The sequence below is a fragment of the Diospyros lotus genome, chromosome 1, assembly GCF_014633365.1.
Source record: "Diospyros lotus cultivar Yz01 chromosome 1, ASM1463336v1, whole genome shotgun sequence".
NCBI classification, from domain to species: domain Eukaryota; kingdom Viridiplantae; phylum Streptophyta; class Magnoliopsida; order Ericales; family Ebenaceae; genus Diospyros; species Diospyros lotus.
Window position 1 is genome coordinate 18,545,393 of NC_068338.1, and position 22,344 is coordinate 18,567,736.

General features: G+C 41.1%; 1 protein-coding gene across 4 annotated transcripts in view; it reads right to left on the bottom strand.

The window, feature by feature from the left end:
* Positions 1 to 22,344, bottom strand: part of LOC127806273 (serrate RNA effector molecule-like) — a 76,433-nt gene that overhangs the window by 38,660 nt on the left and 15,429 nt on the right. For all 4 annotated transcript variants that reach the window (XM_052343491.1, XM_052343483.1, XM_052343475.1 and 1 more), the window contains exons 4-9: positions 9,173 to 9,247; positions 8,947 to 9,021; positions 8,822 to 8,869; positions 8,603 to 8,671; positions 7,721 to 8,524; positions 7,586 to 7,634 (exon numbers count right to left, since the gene is read on the bottom strand). In XM_052343491.1, the coding sequence (XP_052199451.1) occupies positions 7,586 to 7,634; positions 7,721 to 8,524; positions 8,603 to 8,671; positions 8,822 to 8,869; positions 8,947 to 9,021; positions 9,173 to 9,247 (1,120 nt within the window). The remainder of the gene's footprint in view (positions 1 to 7,585; positions 7,635 to 7,720; positions 8,525 to 8,602; positions 8,672 to 8,821; positions 8,870 to 8,946; positions 9,022 to 9,172; positions 9,248 to 22,344) is intronic.

A 22,344-nucleotide genomic window follows, 5' to 3' on the forward strand; every position in this document is an offset into this window, starting at 1 on the left:
CTAATGGCGCAATGTATTGAGGATAAAAATGCAGCCATCCTAACCTGCAGTAGGGGGTTCGGACTAGCGGGAAGTAAATTTCCCACCTACTCTACTTCCAACTCCGTTAGAATCTCTCCCACTCAATCCAGAAGCCCGACTCCTTATTCGAGAGTCTCGAATCAGGCGAGCAGTAAGCTACCAGTGGCCGAGAGTGGTAGTAGTGCTTCCTTTAAACGACTCAGCGAGGCTGAGTGGAAAGCCAAGAGGGAGAAGGGATTGTGTTTCCGTTGTGATGAGAAGTACTCGATTGGTCACAGATGCAAGAACAAGGAACTGCACGTTATGATGATTTATGATGAAGAGAAAGAGAGGGAAGGATCCGAACGGGGAACCACAGAAGTGAGGGAAGAAGAGGAAGGAGAGGATGTACGCCAAGGCAGCGAAATCATTGAACTCTCCATGAATTCGGTGGTTGGATTAACAACACCGCAGACCATGAAGCTACAAGGTGTTATAGAAGGGCAACCAGTGGTAGTTCTGATTGACGGGGGGGCGACGCACAACTTCATAGCGACAGAGTTGGTTCAACAATTGGGGTTGTCGCGAACAGAAACGACTGGTTATGGTGTTATCATGGGAACCGGGATGGCAGTACAAGGGACCGGTATTTGCAAGGGGGTAAAGTTGCATCTACAAAACTTGCAAATAGTGGAAGATTTTCTACCTCTAGAGCTGGGTAGCTCAGATGTAATTCTTGGGATGAAGTGGTTGGCTGCGGTGGGAAAGATGAGAGTGGATTGGAAAGCCTTGACTATGAAGTTCCAGGTGGGGGGATTGGCCGTGACCTTGCAGGGAGATCCTAGCTTGAGCAAAAGCTTGGTATCCCTGAAAGCGATGATGAAGGCTTTCAAGGAGAATGGAGAAGGAATGTTGCTTGAGTTGGGAACAATGGCAGCTGATTACAGTGACAGTACGGTCGAGGTCCCACCGTTCCTTAAAAGGTGTTAGCTGAGTTTGAGGAGGTATTCTCAGCACCTGAAGGGCTGCCTCCTTCCTGAAAGAAGGATCATGCCATCAACCTGCTACTAGGCACCATTCCGGTTAGTGTGCAGCCCTATCGTTACCCTTATCTACAGAAAAACGAGATTGAGAAGATGGTAGGAGAGATGCTAGCAGCAGGGATCATACAACCCAGTTCCAGCCCTTTTTCTAGTCCGGTTCTGCTGGTCAAGAAGAAGGATGGAGGGTGGCGGTTCTGTGTGAATTATCGGGCATTGAATAAGGTGACAGTGGCCGACAAATTTCCAATTCCAGTGATTGAAGAGTTGCTGGATGAGCTTCATGGGGCCAAAGTCTTCTCCAAACTCGACCTTAAGTCCGGGTATCACCAAATTCGCGTCAAGGCTGAGGATATTCCAAAGACAGCATTTCGGACACATGAAGGCCATTACGAATTCCTCGTAATGCCTTTTGGATTGACTAACGCGCCAGCCACGTTTCAGTCACTGATGAATGATATCTTCAGAGAACAGATGAGGCGTTTCGTGCTAGTTTTCTTTGATGACATCTTGGTTTTTAGCAAAGATTTTGAACAGCATGCACAACACTTGTGCTCGGTTCTGGAGGTATTGGCAGCTAACCATTTGTTCGCGAATAAGAAGTGTTCATTCGGACAACTGGAAATTGAGTACCTGGGTCATATTATATCGCAAGAAGGAGTCTCGGCTGATTATAGCAAGGTAAAAGCCATGCTGGAGTGGCCCTCCCCTGCCACATTGAAGGAGTTGCGAGGTTTTCTTGGTCTCACCGGATACTACAGGCGTTTTGTTAAAGATTATGGCAAGATAGCATGGCCACTCACGGACAGACTTAGGAAGGGTAATTTCTTTTGGGATGAGGCTGCTGAGCAAGCCTTCCAACAGCTCAAAGCTGCCATGGTGTCACTGCCGGTGTTAGCTTTGCCGAATTTTGACAAGCCATTTGAGGTGGAGACGGATGCTTCTGGACATGGCATGGGGGCAGTATTAATGCAGGACCATCGACCTATTGCATACTTCAGTCAGGCGTTTAATCAGCTAGGAAGGAGGAAATCAGTGTATGAGAGGGAACTTATGGCTATGGTATTTGCGGTGCAAAAGTGGAGACACTACCTTTTGGGACAGAAATTTGTGGTCAGGACAGATCAAAAAAGTCTCAAGTTCTTGATGGAACAAAGATTGGTGAGTCCAGAATATCAGAAGTGGATGGTTAAGTTAATGGGGTTTCAGTTTGAAATCCAATATAGACCTGGGTTAGAGAATAAAGCAGCTGATGGGTTGTCCCGCATCAGCCACTCTGCAGCCCTCCTCGCTTTAACCGTTCCTCAGATTCTCCAACTAGATCAGCTAGCTAAGGAGATAGCTGACAATGAAGGGCTGCAAAAGGTGGTCAAGGATCTCCAGCGGGATCCTACTTCCAGACCCCATTTTCAGTTGGTGGATGGTTTTCTCTTCTACAAGGGAGGCTATATCTACCGAAGGGTTCTTCTCTCATCCCATTGCTCTTACATGAGGGTCACGATGGGAATGTTGGGGGGCACTCGGGATTCTTGAAGACTTACAAGAGGATTGCGGCAAGTGTATATTGGCTGGGAATGAAGAGGGACATTCACAGGTATGTAAGCCACTGTGCGATTTGCCAGCAAAACAAAGTTCTGGCACTCAAGCCAGGAGGGCTTTTGCAACCCCTTCCGATCCCAAATCAAATTTGGGAAGACCTTGCAATGGACTTTATCGAAGGCTTACCCAGGTCAGGAAAAATAGATTCGATTTTAGTGGTGGTTGATAGACTCAGCAAGTATGGCCATTTTGTGGGGCTGAAACACCCTTATTCTGCTGGAGAAGTGGCAGGAGTCTTCATCAAGGAGATTGTAAGGCTTCATGGTCTACCACGGTCCATTGTATCTGATCGGGATAAGATCTTCATGAGCAAATTCTGGGAGGAACTGTTTCGTCTCCAAGGCACCAGGCTCCTACGCAGCACAGCTTACCATCCACTAAGCGGATGGTCAAACGGAGGTGCTGAATAGGACATTGGAGACATACCTGCGTTGCTTTGCTTCTTCCAAGCCTAAATCTTGGTTTGTGTGGCTACTGTGGGCGGAATTGTGGTACAATACTTCATACCACACAGCCTCTAGAACTACACCTTTCCAGGCCGTCTATGGGCGTGAACCGCCAGCAATACTTAAAGTTGAAAGGGGCTCCACACCGATTTCAGTAGTGGAACAACAGCTTGTCGAGAGAGACCACATTCTAGAGGAACTGAAGGCACAGCTACAAAGAGCTCAAGCTATCATGAAGAAGGGGGCTGATATGAAGAGAAGAGCAGTGAAGTTTGAAGTAGGGGACTTAGTTTACCTAAAACTAATTCCCTATCGTCGAAAGTCATTGGCTGGTTGTACTAATGAGAAATTGGCTCCTAGATTTTATGGTCCGTTTGAGGTGGAGAGGGAGGTTGGACCTGTGGCTTACAGGTTAAAGTTACCTTCATCTTGCAGCATTCACCCAGTATTCCATGTATCCCAGCTGTGAGAAGCCAAGGGGGCATTGCAAGCCGCAGTGGATATTCCCAATCAGTTAAGTGCGGAGCTAGAGATGTTGGTTGAACCGGAGGCAGTGTTGGGAGTCAGGCCAGGCAAAGGAAATAATGTGGGAGGTTTTGACGTTCTGCTGCAATGGAAGGGGTTACCACCATTGGACGCCACTTGGGAGCCTTTCAACCTCATTCAATAGCAGTTTCCTGGTTTTCACCTTGAAGACAAGGTGAAAGTTGGGGGAGGGAGTGATGTTAGGCCCCCGGTTTTGCATACTTACTCTAGGCGTCACAAGCAGCTGAGGGGAGTTGGAAGTACAGCTAGAGGAAGCTTCGACCAGCATGTGCGCGAGGGATAGGATAGATATTTGGCTGGTTTGTGTAACAAACCAGTAGACACGCCTGCATAACCAAATACGGTTATGCAGGAGAGAGAGGGGAATAACAGCATATAAAAGGGGTAGGAAGAGAGGTAGAGGGGGTGAAGAATTTGGAGTAATTGTAGGAGAGTTCTGGGCCTCTCGAACGCCCAGTTACTGCTGTACTTACTTTTATTTTCTGTAATTCCAATTCTGAAATACAATTCAATCCATTTCATCCATTGGAGATCCTTCCCATCGGTTGGATTCCATCAAGTACATGTTATTTACTCCTTGTCAAGAAATACATACACACATTTATCTTAGAATGCATGCCTCCAACTTGAGAAATTTAAGACCAACTAAGAAACACAGGCACTTCACCAAGGGCAGCGTACAAGTATTGGACATTTCCAGACAGGCATCCAAGATGCATTGGAATCATCAGAAACTGTCTAGAGTATCCAATTGTTTTTTTTTTATTATTATTAATTATTTTACGATTAGGCGCATTGCCAATATGTGAGGAACGCCCATTTCCCCTCTAGGAACATGCACTAGACAGGCTTGTGGTTATAATGCATCCCCTGCTCATTTATTCCGACCTCTGTATTCTATCAAGAAGTACCTCCCATATACAAAGGGGAAACTACTATGTGGGATATTGTGGGACAGTTTTAGACTTGCATGATGAAGCAAGGGTGCTTGAGGTCATGGAACTCTCACTTCACCAACTGGAGTTGGAGGCAGATTTATTAAATGATGAAGTAAATGAAGATTAAGATGATGAACAGACGAGGTTCCAACTCAGCCGAGATGTGTGCCGTTTTATGTGTTTGGGAGATTTTGCATTTGATGATGATTGATGGGCTTAATCACATTCTTTAAATTTTTGGCTCATTATATCCCTTTATTGATTGTTTAGTTAAATAATATACTAGCTTATTTTATTATTTCTTGTTGCACGTGTAATATGTATGGGCATCCCCAACAAGGGTCAGGATGGGGGTGCAACACCCCATCCTAGGGTATCACACAGAACATCAATGGTCATTCACCTTGCGAGAACACTTAATTAGGAACTACGGAATATGGGCAATTAGATTACGAGTTAAGAATATGGTTCTCCCACTCATCAGGCTAAAGAATAATTCAATGAAAATGTAAAAAATCCTCCCTGGTGATTACTCCCTTCGCATGTGTCTTTTTAAGTGAAGGTGAGCTTTTTATATTCTATACACGTAAATGATTTTGAGATTTCATCCTAAGCATGCACATCAAAATGTTTGGACCTACTGACTAACAAAATCATTCACATCATTAGGTAAGAACATAAACAAAATATTACATTGGGTCTCAGGCCTTGCATACATAATTTACATCAGTAACTAGCCTCCAATTAGAGTCTTACATACCCAAAAATAGTTACATAACCTAGCATTCGTAGAGTAAATAAATGCTGTTGCTCTGTTTGTCGAAACTTGACAACGCCTACAATCTAACCTACTTGGTTCATCAATGACCACCTCCTTGCCTTTTAAGGTTCTTGCACCAGCTTTTTAAAAAGAGGGCAAATAGAAGAGAAACAAACATGAGTACATTTAGCTTAGCAAGGCATGTCACGGGTGCAAAGGATGTGTAACATGAAAACACTTCATTCAAACCCTGAGACCTGGCTGATCTAGCAAGTGCCTTACCCAGAACTGGCTGTCGGACTTCCAACCATTTCGTCAGACAAGCATTCCGAACTATGTCGAACTGTGGCTAGTTACCCTAAATCGTGACTAGTCACCTCTGTCTGACACAAAACTTTTACAAAAGCATAATTTTAGAGTTCTTGTAACTAAGGTAAGCATAAAACGCCGACATCTAGATTGTCATCCTTAATGTCCATGGACCAATTTCAAACACAAGCTTTATGCAAATATCACAAATGCATGTCAAAACCATTCAAATGCACAGGCAATATACCAACCCAACCAACAATCAACCTGGGTAGTTCTTACTTGTCTCTTTAGCCTCTTGTCAGCTCCTGTTTCTTTGCTATTGTGGTGGTCATGTGAAATAAGATACAACATACATATCAATACTCTGAACTGAGTCTTAACTGCGTTATCTTTCACTTATGCAAATCTAGGCCTTTATCAAAATATCCAAAGGTCCCAAAACTGTGTAGTCTCGACGTTAAGAAACATGATATTTCATAATTTTACTCAAACACCTCAAACCATTTCAAAATATCACAAGTTTCCCAATATTTTAACAATTTACCCTTCGACCCACTAGTTTCTAGAAATTGCATGAATACCCAAATCTTTCAAAAATTCCCAACTTTAGCCTGGAATTTCACCAAGACCCCTCGGGTTAAAGTGTAATTTATTTCCAACCCATGAAATTCAGTTTATTGCAGCCAAACCCACAGCTTTTCATAATTATAGTTTAGCCCCTAGCTGCAACACCCTTATCTTTAAACCTTGATTTTTGGCTCGATTTTACTTGGATAGACACATGTAAGACCTCCTTGGCATGCTAGAGGTTTTGTAGACTCGGACTATAACCTCAAATTGACAAAATCATGGGACGAGACTTACCGAAATTTAGCTTTGAAATCTATAATAGGCTGGTCGAATAGACTATCCTTTTTTAAGCTTCAATTTCTTCGACACCTCTTGCTCCTACAACACATGCAAAGCCATCCCAAGGGTTTTAGAGGTGAAAGGAAAAAGATTATAGATTTAAATCAGAAGAGAAATGAAGAAATTGCAAGTTTAAACTCACTAAGCACTAGTCAAAGTAACCTTCCAACAACTTGCGACTTTTCTCCAGTGGCTTTTCTTCTTCCTTCGACCATTCCTCTTTCCTTCTTTTTCTTGATTGGAATGACTAAGAATGTGTGTAACACACATATACACATAACTTTCAAGTTGAGCCTTGAGCCTAAGTGTGCCTCAGGCATGCTTTTGACAAACAATACGGCCACAACTTGAACTCTTTGACTTTTTGGTCACAAAGGAACAACCTTACTATTTCTATCAAGGCTTGCCCACTAAATATATACATATATATTAAGAAATCTAAATTATATTTTAAGCATGTCTTGAGCTTTATGGTGTTTGATTTTTTTTAATCACTGTTATATTTTTTATTGCTGAATATACAATCGGTTTCTTCACGTGTCCACAATTGTGTTCTCAATGCACGCATTCCACGCCACTCCTTCCACATTTGATATGCCAGAATATGGGAAGTGTAGAAAACTTTTAAGTATGGGCTACTCAATAAAGATTTCAGGTTTTTTTTATTTTTTATTTTATAACAATGAGAACTGCAAAAACAGGACCTTAGTTAAGAATTGGGGGCTCAAATGAAAAGATAACTAAGCACATTTTGGATATATTGCTAGGCATTTTTGCGAGGATTTGAACAATATAAAAAGTACTAATTTTGGTAAAGATATGTAGAAGTTGGATTAGTGACTAATCAAGTGACTAAGAGTAACTAAATAGGGAATAAAATATCCTTTAGCAAATAATGGGATCCTGCAGCAATATGTAGAAGCTTCTTAGCTGAAGGAGGTGATGGGATGTCACACAAACAAATTGCCGCAAGACCATGACGTGGTAATCTACTTGTATGGGAATAACATACTACTGATAATTTATAAGCCATACCAGTACAGATGGTCGCATTACAGGAGCACTACCAGGTGAGTCTGCATCACTGTAACATTAAAAAGTCAATCAGAACTATTTTTCTGAAATTAACACAAAAGCAAAACAATATCCTTACCAGAAAGCAATACTTACTCCATGTAATTCTGAAAATACAGATCCTCACGCACTTTAGATGTCAGCTCCATCACAAGGTCAGGGTGTTTCAGCTTTAAATGCTTATGGACAAACTCAGCAGCATGGAAAAGCTTTGTGCAACCCTTGGCCCCACAACCATATTTCCAGCCATATTTCTCATCTCTAATTTTTCTGACATGGGGGTCCAATGCTTCAGCAGTGGCTGCATCTATCTTCTCTTTAGCAGTCATTACTTCCAACGGATCTTGACACTTCAACCTCTCCTGCCAACGAGAGTCTAATTTCTTTTCCCAGTCAGTCCCATCACTAGGTCCACCAGAACCCTTGCCATCTATCCTGACATGCCGGAGACCCTTAGGTTCACTTGTTTCCACTAATCCATAGTAATCCACTCCATGAATGCGCCAAAGATAAGTTAGAAGGGTATCTAGCAGTTCAATGCCCTCAAGGCCTTTTACAGAGGTTAAACCCCGTACAATGATAACCGGGCCACTGGAAGTGGTATGAGATTTGTCCCTATTCGTTCTGTCATTGTCAACCCTAGATATTACATTGTCCTCAATTCCCTTTTCAAAGTCAAGTTTCCTAACAAGTGCCTGTGCTTGTTCAATGTCAATTTGGATCCGTCTGGGTTCAGAGCTAACATGATGAGCTCTGGGAGCAGCTGAAAGAACATCACTTTCTTTACTTGGTGCCTTTTCGTGTCGTCTTCTTTTTCCACTTACATCTGCTTCATCCTCAGAGTTTGGATCACTTGTTTGTCCTGATTTGTTTAAAGATAAAGTGTTGACGCCAGGACCTCTGTTTTTCACATGTGAAACATTATTTGTATGGTAAAACTCTAAAACAAGGTGCAAATGCAGAAGGTGCAGATCTTACAAATCCAGTGTTCCGCTCTGCAAATCAAGCAAAAAATCCTTTGCCATCTTTCGTGCAAGCTCATTTCTCCTAGAAAGGCATTAGTGGATGCAGAAAAATAAAGTCAAAATTAATCACTCAAGGTAAAAAACACATGGTAGCAACTGACAATTATCTATAAAATTGGGTTAATTTACTAAGGTACCAACTTCCACCCCTTTGTCGATGCAAGTCACAAACCTTTCTATTACACCAAGTAAATTTGTAGGATGATATTTGTCTTTCAACCTATATCCAAGAGCATGTCAATTAGAAAAACAATACAGAACAGATGAGCAAAAACAAAATAAAAAGATAAAGTGCACCATTCTTCATCTTTATGAGCATTGAAAAAAGCTCGTTTCTGAGTTGATATGTACTCTGACTTGTACTCTTGATATCTGTTAAAAAGCAGCAACCCAATTTTATGATAAAGGGAAAAAATAAAAAGGAAAAACACAAAAAAGAAAAAAAAAAAATCAGAGGCCACAAAAGATGGTCAGCTGAACTGATGTCCAGACACCTACAGCAATTACAATATCACTCCTGTACCTGCGCTCAGCTTCTGCTGGTAGAATATCATCTTCAAGCTCCTGAATGAACTGCTTATAAGACATCAGACCTTCTCTGGAAAATAATATCCAGTGTTATATTATTGTCTTAATAAAGCCCCAAAATCTAGTGCATATACTCTAAAAACAAACAAGATAAGGAAAAAACCCACTAAATGTGGAAAGTATCATAGAAATTTCAAGGACCATGCTATTTGTACATCAAGGGGCACACCTTGAGCTACACACATGCACGCAAATGACTAAAATACCCCTCGGGCCTCACCGCCTCATCTCACTACACCTCACCGCCTCATGTTGCCTCGCCTTAGGTGAAGAGTATTTTTGTCATTTTAGCTGCATTATGTAGCCCAAGGAGTATAAATAGCATTTTCCAAATTTCAATCCCTTGTCATGTACTTAGACTACTAGACTGTAATAAGGAGGATATTGTAAGGGACTACTAGACGGTAATAAGGAGGATATTGTAAGGGCAAGATAGTAACTGGGGAGGTAGTTAGGCGAAAAAAGTTGTAATGCTTGTAACTGTTTGTGGCGCCTATTTTTAGCTGTGGGACTCCCGGCTCATTTGAAAGACATTTAATAACATTTGAATTGCCTTTTCTCTCAATTCCCCTCTTAATTTCTCTCTCTCTTTCCCTCTTCCTCTTCAGTCTTCATTCTAATTCTTCAATTCCCTTCCTCCCATCTATAACTCCTGCCTAATTCTCCTCTAAATAGACGAGAATTCCCTTGGTCAGATCAATGATCTGACATCCCTAAAAGGGGAGTTCCTCTTCATTCTATCTTCCTATCTTTTTTGTTGGCAAAAGAAACGGTTAGTGGTTTCTAGCTCCCCGTTGGTGAGCAAAGTTCAATTACTTGCCCAGAGTAATGAGGCATTGAGCTTCCTAATCCTCAAATCATATGTCCTGTTTGTGCTCTCAAGATTGTGCATTAGCAAAAACATGTGCAATATGTTAGTTTCGTAGGAAAAAATTATTTTCAGGTATTATAGGCTGTAATCCTTTAGAGCTTTTCTCTGTGGAGAATGGGGTTGTCTGGAATCCTATGAGCAGCTGCATTCTAAGATCATTCTGCTAAAAGATCTTTAGGACTCTGTGTGTGTGTGTTGGGGGAGGGGGCATGTTGGGTTGACTGGGTGTCTTCAGATGACTAAGGCTCAGCTGATGGTATTCTTCTTCTTCTTCAGGATAATGGGTTGTGTAGAGGATAATTTTTGTTAGGTGCTCTCTTGGGCTTCTGGTCCTCACAGCAATGTGAATGAAATGTTTTTGAGGAGGGAGTTATCTAAGCAATGTGCCTGTTGGAATCAACTGTTGTGTATTGGCATGAAAGGAATAATCTTCTATATTCTCATTCATATACAGTTTTTTGGTATATATATACAAAGGACTCTTTTCTAGGAAAAAGACTCAGATTCTAAATCAAAGGAATTAGATCCTAAATAAAAGGGATCTGGAAATCAGATCCCAAATCACAGGGGAAAAAATTAGGAAAGTATTGTAGAACAAAACTGAAAAATGTAGAACAAGACTGAAAACTTGGTATATTTCTCACTTACACTTCACTAGAACTGATTACAATATATACAGGAGAAAGAAAACAATCAAATCCCTATAACTAAGAAAAAAATGAAGGAATCCTAATTACATCAATTACTAATTTACATCAATCAATCAATCAATGCTAATTATATCAATTACTAATTTATATCAATCAATCAATCCCAACAATTCAAATTGATTATAATCAATCCCACATATTGTGGGATAAGATTGAATATAATCAATCACATAGATTGTGGAATCATTGGGATTGATAATCACCCATAGATTGTGGGATCTTTCCAACAATATTAATACTCCCCCTCAAACTAGTGAATGAATATCGATCATTCTCAACTTGCCAATTAGATCCTCAAACCGGTTGAGTGCCAAGCTTTTAGTAAGAATATCAGCCACTTCTTGTTTGGATGGTACATAGGACAGCTAAATGAGTCCTGAATTCAACTTTTCCTTGATGAAATGACGGTCAATCTCTACATACTTGGTTCTGTCGTGTTGAACAGAATTTTGGGCAATACTAAGAGCAGATTGATTATCACACAACAACTCAATAGGTCTCTGCACTTGTACCTTTAAGTCTTCTAGGATGATTTTTAGCCATAAGAGCTCACACAACTCAAGGGCCATAGCCTTGAATTTTGCCTCAGCACTTGATCGAACCACTACTCCCTGCTTCTTGCTTCTCCAAGACACCAAGTTACCTCCTAAGAACACACAATAACCTATTGTGGATCTCCTATCAACTAGGGACCCTCCATAATTAGCATTTGTATATCCATGAAGCTATAAATTAGTCTCTGGAGTAAAGAGAATACCTTAGCCTGATGTAGCCTTTAGATAATTTAGGATCCTTCGCATAGCATGCATATGTTCCTCTATGGAACTATCCATAAATTGACTCACTAGGTTGACAACAAAGGCTATGTCAGGCCTAGTGTGAGAGAGGTATATCAACCTCCTATCACAGGACTATTATGTAAATAAGGATGAAGGGTAAAGGGTACTAGTGTAGTATGAATTAGATTGGTAGTTACAGCACATGGGCCTAATTCAAATGTAATCAAATATTAGCACCAAGGCTTGCTACTTATATAAGCAACCCTCGCGGCCAAGAGAGATATCTTTGGAAATTCAATTAATTCAATTTCCCTCTCAACTTCTCAACCCCTCTCTCTCTCTCTCTCTCTTTCTCTCTCTCTCCCTCTATTCCTTCTTTCTTTCCTTATAATTCACCAATTCCCGCGCAATTCCCACTGAATTGCGAGAGAACTCTCCCTTGTCAGAATCACATTCTTAACACCTCCCTACTAACCTTTGAAATTTCCCCTTATCCACTGCCTCTCTGGTATGGTTCTCCTTCAACTAAGTGTTTGGATCCACGGGTGTGCCAACACCCTTGCCCCCTATCATACCTGTTTCAGCTAGTAAATCAAGTACATACTTTCGTTGAGACAAGAAATCCCTGCCTTAGAGTATGCTACTTCGATGCCCAAAAAATATTTCAGCATACCCAAGGTCCTTAATTTCAAATTCCTTGGCTAAATTCTCCTTGAGTAGGTGTTGTTCTTCTTCATTATTTCTTGTCCCCACAATATCATCAACATAAACTAGTATGGTTGTTACCTTTTCTCCCAAGTGTTTGATAAAAATGGTATGATCCCCTCTACTCTGATGGTACCCCATAGATCTCATAGCCTTAGAGAACCGGCCAAACTAGGCTCGAGGGGACTTTTTGAGCCTGCAGATTTTCCCTGCTCCTTGTTGCAATCTTGAAGGTAATTCCATGAAGACCTCCTCCAAATCTCCATGTAAGAAAGCATTTTTTACGTCTAGTTGCTGCAACTGCCACCCGCACGTAGTTGCTAGGGATATAAGGATGCAAACTATTGTCATCTTTGCCACGGGAACAAAGATCTCCATATAGTCTATTTTAGGACTGAGTATAGCCCTTGGCGACTAGACGTACCTTGTACCTCTCTAGGGTGCCATCAACCTTGTATTTGAGATTGAAGATCCACCTGCAACCCACTGGTTTGACTCCCTTAGGTCTAGGCACTACTTCTCATGTTTGATTTTTATTTAAGGCTTTCATCTCCTCCAACATAGCCTCCTTCCATTTTGGATCATTTAGAGCCTCCTCCACGGTGTTGGGAATAACAATAGTATACAAGGATGTGAGGAAACTTTTATGGCTACAAGAAAGACAATAGTAAAATAGGTAATTGGCTAGAGGGTGTTTGGTGCAGGTTCTGACCCCTTTCTGTACTGCAATGGGTAGGTCCAAATCAGTAGGCTCAGGGGTAGGCATTGCTGGAATGGCATCCACTTGAGGTGTTAATTCTAGTCCAAGGTCAAGAGCTAATGGTGAGGTTGGATGAGGTACATCACTAGGTTGTCTTCTTTTAAATATGTAAGAAGAGCCTTTAAATCTCATCGAGGACGACACGCTCAGATTTGCTTGTTCATTGCATCCTTCACTTTGAGGAAAGAAATTAGGTAAAGAGATATGCTGAGGAGAGGGAACATAAATGAGGTTAGGAATTGTATCAGTGGAGCTTGATGTTGCTAATTCTAGGGATGGAAAGAAATGCTTAGGGTCATGATCATCACCTCCTACAATCTCCCCCTGAGGTCTAACTTGGGGAGAATTGAAATATGGTTGAGACTCAACTAAGGTGACATCTTTGAAGACAGAACTTCCACAAGATAGGGTTGTAACACTTATAGCCCTTTTGGGTAGGAGAGTACCCAAGTAAGACACATTTATGAGCTCTAGGATCAAGTTTGTCTCAACTGGCTTTAGGAATGTGAACAAAACACAAACAACCGAACACCTTAAGAGGTAGAGGAGAATGCAAATTCAAGTCTGGAAAAAAGGAAGCTAGGCATTGGAAAGGACTTTGGTTGCTGAGGACCCTAGAGGGAACACTATTAATCACATATGCTGCTATCAAAACAGCTTCCCCCCAAAAATGTTTAGGGACATGGTGATGGTGGAGAAGAGATCTTGCCACATTGAGGGAATGTCTCATCTTCCATTTAGCTACTCCATTTTGTTGTGGAGTATCTATGAAGGAAGATTCATGGATTATTCTCTCTTGTTGGAAAAACTTATGCAAGTAATTGTTAAAATAATCCCTTGCATTATTAGTCCTAAATTTTTGGAAATAGGTGCCAAATTGAGTGGACATCATTTTGCAAAAATAGGGCAAGATAGTCCCAATTGCAGCCATATCTTTTAAAAGGAAAATCCAACACATGCGGGTACAATCATCTATAAAAGAAATAAACCATTTTTCCACACAACAATTTGGTACCTTGGATGGACCCCAAACATCAGAATGGATTATATAAAATGCTTTGATGAAAGTTTATTGCTAATAGGATAGGACACTATGGTGTTTAGCCATTACACACACATCACATTGAAAATTACTAGGGTCTAAGGTTTTGAACAAGGGTGGAAACATGCTTTTTAACAGAATAAAGGGAGGATGTCCTAGTCTAAAGTGATGGAGCCAAATGGTGGAAAGGTTCGAGGCTGATTGAGATGAGCAAGCAATCCTCAGCTGTCTCCTTTGTGGACAAGTACTCTCCCCCTGTAAAACATACAACCTGTGTTGTTCCTTAGCCACACCAATCATCTTCCCTGTGTCCTTGACCTGAAATTTACACATGTGGAGAAAAAATAGCATTGCAATGTAGGTCTTTAGTAAGTTGATGAATGGAAATGAGATTGGTAGCCAAATTAGATATATGAAGTACCCGGTTAATAGATAAATAAGGGCAAAGGTTGTCCTTGTCATGTCTGGTAATGGGAATAGAAAGTGCCATTGGCAATAGTGATTTGTTTAGTAGTTTCAAGAGGCTCATATGTCTCAAAAACAAGAAGATTAGAGGTCATGCGATCAGTGGCTCCTGAATCCAAGAATCCACATGTTATCCTATCAGTTTTGGAGGTTGAAAAAGAACCACAGCTTAGGGATTTACCTTGCTGTGCAAGAGAACAGGATGATGCTCCATCGTGGATAGTTCTTAGAAACGACTTCAGCTTGTTAATCTCCCCTACATTTAACTAATTTAGATCAGTTCCAGATGCCTCTCCTTTATCAATGACTCCCTCATGCTCCTTGTTGGAGATGTAGGCTTGGTGCTTCATGCCCCTGAACCCTCCTATCTTGTTTAAAACTACATCCTTCCCATGCAGTTTAAAGCAAGTATCCCTTGTGTGTCATGGTTTCTTGCAGTAGGAATACCACTGCCCATCACAACTTGAGTTCTTGGTTTGAACTTCTGTCTTTCCCACTTTGACTTTTGCCCCCTCTTTCTTGCTAGACATCAAGGCTGATCCTTCAAAACTTTACTCATTGAGCATGGCCCCTCTTCTGTTTTCCTCACTCATAACAATAGCAAATACTTCAGGTAGAGTAAGAAGTTTATCCTTATCAAGAACTTGGATTCTTACTTGATCGAATTCCAAATTTAGGACTATAAGAAACTCCACAATCTTGTCTCTTTCAAAAATTTGATTCAAGGTGGCAACATCTGCACTACACACCATTTTTATGTCTTGATAATGATCAAGCTCCAACCAAAGTCCCTTCATCCGATTATAGTACTCTGTAACCGTTGATTGAGCTTACCTAGTAGAGGTGATCTAAGTCTTAATCTCAAAAATCACCAAGGCATCCTGAACTTTGGAGTATGTTTGCCTCACTATTTCCCATATCTCCTTTGCAAAACTTAAAAACATAATGTTCTTACTCACCTCAGGCTACATTGCACCCCACAGCCAAGACATGATGAGAGAGTACTCAACATCCTATGTTATAAAAGTGGGATCTGATTCTTTAGGTGGAGATGCAGTCAGGTGTCTGATCTTCCCATGACCCTTGAGAAAGGTCTGGATGAGTTGAGCCCATTGCAAGTAGTTCCTACCGTCTAGACGGTAGGATTGATGCACCCCTGAAAAATCTCCAGCTCTGGTGGTTTGTTCAACCGGAGTTGATTCTTCGGTTGTTAAGGTGGGAGCAGTCTTTGAAAGTTCTGACATGTTCACCGGATTAATCGATTGAACAAGAAGGAAGCAATGAAGGCTTAGAGAAGAAAAAAAACGACAGAAGAAACCGTGCAGTGAAAGCACGCTAGGGTTCAAGGAGGATTAGGCCAGATTCTTCCGCTCTTATGCCATATAGAACAAAACTGAAAAATGTAGAACAAGACTAAAAACTTGGTATATTTCTCACTCACACTTCACTAGGACTGATTGCAATATATATATGAGAAAGAAAACAATCAAATTGAACAAAATAGATTATTTAGGATCATTTATTATTAAGTCGAATTTCATATTAAAATGAGAGAATAATTAATCACATTTATACATTTAAAAGAAATTTAAACAAAAGGATAACAGAAAGACTGAAAAAAATAAAAATAACCTAATCACAACTTAGCATCCTAATCACCACTAAAAATAAGTAAAATAATAAGGGAGAAGGGAAGCTAGCTGCATGAGGATGAAGGGGGAGGAAAGTTGCCCACATGCTCCATTATTACCCATTAGAAAAGAAAAAGAAAGGAAAGAGGGTGTATAATTAATACTAACCTATATTATCATGTTACCTCTTAAACCAACAAAATCACACTTTAATCAATATGTCACCACAAATTAAAGGAGTGGGAAGGCTCCATCCTCCGGACTTGGTATGAAAAGAGAGGGAGAATGCTCTTTTGTGAATCATTTTTCTCACACTTAAAACAAAATTAATCTTCTTCCTCACACCTTCTTTCTCCCTCAAGCTCTTCTTACCTCCATAGCTCCCATGCTCACTTCAAACACCTTAGCAGCTCCATTCAAGCAAGAATCAAAAGGAAAAAAATCTCATGCAAGTTCCTAAACCTATTTTCCATTTTAGAATATTCATTCCTTTTATTTTTGAATTTTTGTTCTTAAAATTCTTATTTTCGGATAAATTGACCTTGCTATACTCTTTAGGATACAACTCTTTATGGTTATATCCAATTTATGTTGTAACGTGCATTATCTAGCACACAAATTCACCCATGATATAACAATAAGCCATCACCCCTTTGATTGTACCCCAAAGAAACGAATTTCTACATCAACTAAGATTTTTGTGAGCTTCACATCGTTATGTTGCTAGACTCAAATCTAATCAATCAAATCTGATTGCACACTCATGTGGAACAGTACACTACAGGTCTTTCCTTGAAAGTAGAGATAGTTCGCTTATCTACTTCAATAATATCCATTCTTGTACCAACATTGTTGCAATTGATGCTCCACGCCAACTCAAAGCATCAACTACCACATTGGCTTTCCTTAGGTGATATAAGATTTCGCAATCATAGTCTTTAAACAATTTCACCCATCATCGTTGTCTCATATTCAACTCCTGTTGTGAGAAAAGGTACTTCAAGCTCCTATGATTAGTATAAATCTCTACTTTTTCACCATACAAATAGTGTCTCCAGATCTTAAGTGCAAACACAACCACTGCCAATTCCAAATCATGCATAAGATAATTTATCTCATGTTTCTTCAACTATCTAGAGGCATAGGCATTCACACGTCCGTCTTGCATCAATACACAACCCAATCCTATGTAAGAAGCATTGTGGTACATCGTGAACTTCTCTCCACTCCTAGGAATAGCCAAATCAAGAGTTGTAGTTAGCCTCTACTTTAATTCTTGGAAACAATTCTTACATGCTTTGTTCCGATCGAACTTTACTCCCTTCTACATCAACTTAGTTTTTTAGCAAAGACAGATGAGTAAAACGTTCTATAAATCTCTGGTGATAGCTAGCAAGTCTAAGAAAACTTCGGATCTCGATCACAATAGTAGGCCTCGGCCAGTTAGGGTCAACTAAAATACCCTCCTCCAGATACTACATGTCCAAGAAACCCCACCTATCTCAGCCAAAACTCGCACTCACTGAATTTTGCATACAATTGTTCTTCACTAAGTCTCTGCAAAACTGTCTTGAGATGTGTCTCGTGCTCCTTTGGACTTAGCGAGTAGATCAATATCATCGAAGAATACGGTAATGAAGTAGTCTAAATATTCCCTGAAAATTCGGTTCATCAAATCTATAAAAACTGTTGGGGCATTTGCTAATCCAAAAGGCATAACTATGAACTCAAAATGTCCATAGGAAGTACGAAATGTTGTTTTCTAAACATCCTCACCTCTGACTCGTACTCGGTGATAACCCATCCTCAGATCAATCTTAGAAAAGACTGAACCTCCTCGAAGTTGATCTAATAAGTCATTCACGCACAAAAGTGGATATTTGTTCTTCAATGTCACCTGATTCAGTTGACGGTAGTTAATGCACAATCTCATCAATTCATCCTTCTTTCGAACAAACAATACCGGAGCATCCCAAGGTGATGCATTGGGTTGAATAAAACCCTTATCAATTAATTCTTTGTCATGTGCCTATTAATAAAAGGGCAGGAAGTAGAAGTAGTCATAGCACATGGTAGTTAGCGGTTGTATAGAAGCTTGGGCAGGAACTATTCTTTTCGAATTGCCCACTTGATAGAGGGAGATCAATATAAATACACACTGATCTCACTCGCAAAGCATGAATGAATTGAATTCTAAAATTCTTTCTCAATTCTCCCGTGCTCTCTCTTTCTCTTATCTCTCTCTTTCTTTCCTTCTCTCTCTCTCTCTGTGTCTTTCCTTCTCTCTTTCTTTTTCGATCAAATTCTTCTATCAGAATTCTCCAGAATTCCTGAGACAAACTTGTCAATTCCGTTGGATCTGACAATTTGGTATCAGAGCGATCCAGGCCAGGCAAAGTTGCAAGAAGGACCGATGATGGCAGGCGGCATGAGGATGAAGAACATGGAGGCGCAACTACACCAATTTGGATCCACGATATTAGACCTCCAGGCGAGGTTGGATCAGCTAGAATTGGGATCAAATCGCAATCATGAGGCAATTATTTCTTTTGATCGCAAATTGGATGGTGCGATCAACCAAATCCGAGAACAAGTAGGAGCGCAAATCTAAGAGCAATTACAAGGCTGCATGGTTATGTTCGCGTGACAACAACCGGTAAGTCTCTCCCTAGATTTTCCTCCTAGGGAAAGAGCAGACCCGATCCTTCCGAGTCACGAGATGAGTCAAAGGAGACCGGGAACGTCTGAGGCTGGGGAAGAACTGGGAGAAATGGGGGAGAATGTGGTTGGTAGAAGGCAAGGGTTGAATGGAGGCCTTGGCCACCCGGGGATACCAATGCCAAAATTGGATATCCCCTGTTTGATGGGAGTACCCCTCGGTGGTGGATTAGACAATGTGAGAAGGCCTTTGAGTGGTTTGGGATACCAGAGCATCAAAAGGTAACCATAGCAGCAGCCTACCTTAATGATGCTGGGGATGATTGGTACCAAGGATGGGCCAAGACAAGAGGAGAATGCTCCTAGGTAGAATTTGCGGCAGAATTTTGCAAGAGATTTGGGGAAAGAGGAATGAGGGACATGGTGGAGGAGTTTAACAAAATCAAACAGAATGGATCAGCGGCTGAGTACCAAAGGAGGTTTGAGGAGTTGAAGGCGTTGATGCTCAACCATAATCCTTACCTCACGGAGGCTTATTTCGTCTCCAATTTTATTAGTGGGTTAAATGAGGAGTTAAGGACCATGGTGAAGGTACTGCTACCACAAACCCTTAAGCATGCCATTGACAGTGCCAGGTTGCATGAGCTAACAGTGGAAGCGCTCATGAAGAAACAACGAATCATGAACAAAGGAGGAACACACAATGTGTTGACTCCCGTGGGAAAAATTCAGGGAAGAGAAAATTGGAAAGGAGTACAAGGGGTAAGGAGTTTACCAACACCGGGCTCGAAAACACAAAGTGAGAGGTTGATTGAACAGATGAGGCAGTCTAATCTTTGTTTTAGATGCGGGGATAGATACTTCCTTAGGCACCAGTGCAAGAAGCAATTGCTTCTACTAGAAGGAGAGGAGGAGAATGTTGAAGAGGAAGAAATGTTGGATGTGCCTAAGGAAGGAGACAAAGACAATAGGGAGATCTCTCTACATGCCCTGAAAGGGCTGGCCAACAACAAAATCATCAAGATGGAGAGGAAGGTTGGAGGAAGTAAGTTGATGATTCTCATTGAGAGTGGGAGTACCCACAATTTTTTGGATGAAGGCACTGCCAAGCGGTTAAAATGCCCACTAATTAGCACATAGCCACTCACAGTAACAATGGCTAATGGAAGTAAGGTGATGAGCAAGTCATCTTGCGCTAATTTTCGTTGGGAGATGCAGGGTGAGGAGTTTGAGGCAGACTTGAGGTTATTAAAATTGGGGGGATGTGATGTGGTCTTGGGGGTAGACTAGATGAAACAAATGAACCCTACTTGCTTCGATTTTAACAAGATAGAGGTCACTTTTGAGAGAGAGGGGAAGGGAATGACATTGGTGGGTAGTAAGGAAGTCGAAGTATGTAAGATGATCACGGGGAAACGTTTACAAAAGATGCTTAGGCAAAAGTTAACTCAAGTGGCCCAACTCTTCTCTACACAAACAGTGGAAGAAGAGGAGAAGGATACAAAGGGAGACAGTGAACTATTCCCGGTAGTCAACAGCACTTCTCAATCAGAGTGAGAGGTAAATCAACTTAACCTACTTCATATGCTTTTGTTTGAATATGAGGATCTCTTTAGGGAGCCCACAACTCTACCCCATCCCCAAACCCATGATCATTCCATCAAAATTTGAAACCCAATTCTGAATCCTTTAATGTAAGAGCCTACCGATACCCCCCCCCCCCCCCCCGGGCTAGAAAACACAAATAAAGCAAATGGTCAAACACATGTTACAACAGTCCCTAATCCAGCCTAACCACGGTCCTTACGCATCCCCAGTATTGCTAGTAAAGAAAAATGATGGATCATGGCATTTCTTTATAGATTACCACCAGCTAAATGCCATGACTATCAAAGACAAATACCCAATCCCACTCATTGAAGACCTCTTAGTTGAATTAAGGGATGCAACCATTTTTTCTAAACTTGATCTAAGAGCTGGCTATCACCAGATTCGAATGGGCCCTAAGGACATACCCAAAACTGCCTTCCAAACCCACCAAGACCATTACGAGTTCCTGGTAATGCTCTTTGGCCTTACCAATACCCCAGCAACTTTCCAATCTTTGATGAACCACATTTTTGAACTTCACCTAAGAAACTTTATTTTAGTATTCTTTGATGATATACTAGTGTATAGCCGCACTTTCGATCAACACTAGGCACACCTTAAGGAAACCTTTGAGATCCTTAGAGTCAACCAATTGCATATTAAGTGGTCAAAGTGTTCTTTTGCTCAAAGGCAGATGGAGTACCTCGAGTACATTATCTCGGGCCAAGGGGTCAGCACAAACCTAAATAAGATAATAGCCATGCAGTCTTGGCCAAGACCAAACACCCTGAAAGCACTGAGGGGGTTTCTAGGCCTAACGGGGTACTACAGAAGATTCATGAAGAACTACGAGATCATTAGTAAGCCCTTAACTCAGTTATTGAAGAAAGAAGGTTTCAAGTGGAGAGATCAGGCTGAGGCAGCCTTTGAATAACTCAAGAAGGCTATGAGTGAGGCCCCGGTGTTGGGCTTACCTAATTTTAACAAGACCTTCATGCTGGAAACAGACGCGTGCGAAACTAGAGTTGGAGCAGTGTTGATGCAGAAGGGAAGGCCTCTAGCCTTTCTCAATCAAGCCTTAGCTCCTAGACATATGGGGCTAAGCATTTATGAGAAGGAGTTTACAGTCGTATTGATGGCAGTGGACAAGTGGAGACACTACCTAGAAGGGGGCCAATTCGTGATCAAGACTAACCATCAAAGTTTGAAGTTTTTGTTGTAGCAAAAGCTACACACTCAATTACAAAAGAAGGGTATGGCAAAATTGATGGGCCTTGACTATACTATACAATACAAGAAGGGGAAGGATAATGCAGTGGCCGATACATTGTCCAGATGCCAAGAGGAGGGACAAACAATAGCCATAATTGCCTTGGTACCTGATTTGGTATCAAGAAGTGGCCACCAGTTATGATATCGAAGAGCAAATCAGAGGATTACTAGAGCAACTGATTTTGAACCCCTCCAGCAAACTAGGGTATACGCTTAAGAATGGGGTTATTCGATACAAAGGAAGAATAGTGATTGGGGACAGGAAGGACCTCAAGCAAAAGATACTCCAAACCCTACATGAGTCCCCACTGGGAGGGCACTCGGGGATTCAAAATACATACCACAAGGTAAAGCAACTCTTCTTCTAGCCTAAATTGAAGGAAGTTGTGGTTAAATTTGTTATGGCATGCGATACTTGTAAGAGATGTAAGCATGAGAATATAGCAACTCCCAGATTGTTACAACCTCTGACTGTACCAGGCCAAGCGTGGGAGAGCATATCAATGGATTTTGTGGAAGGTCTACCTAGATCAGAAGGGAGGGATTGCATATTAGTGATGGTGGATAGATTCACCAAGTTTGCTCTCTTCTTGAGCCTATCTCACCTATACACCACCCAAGAAG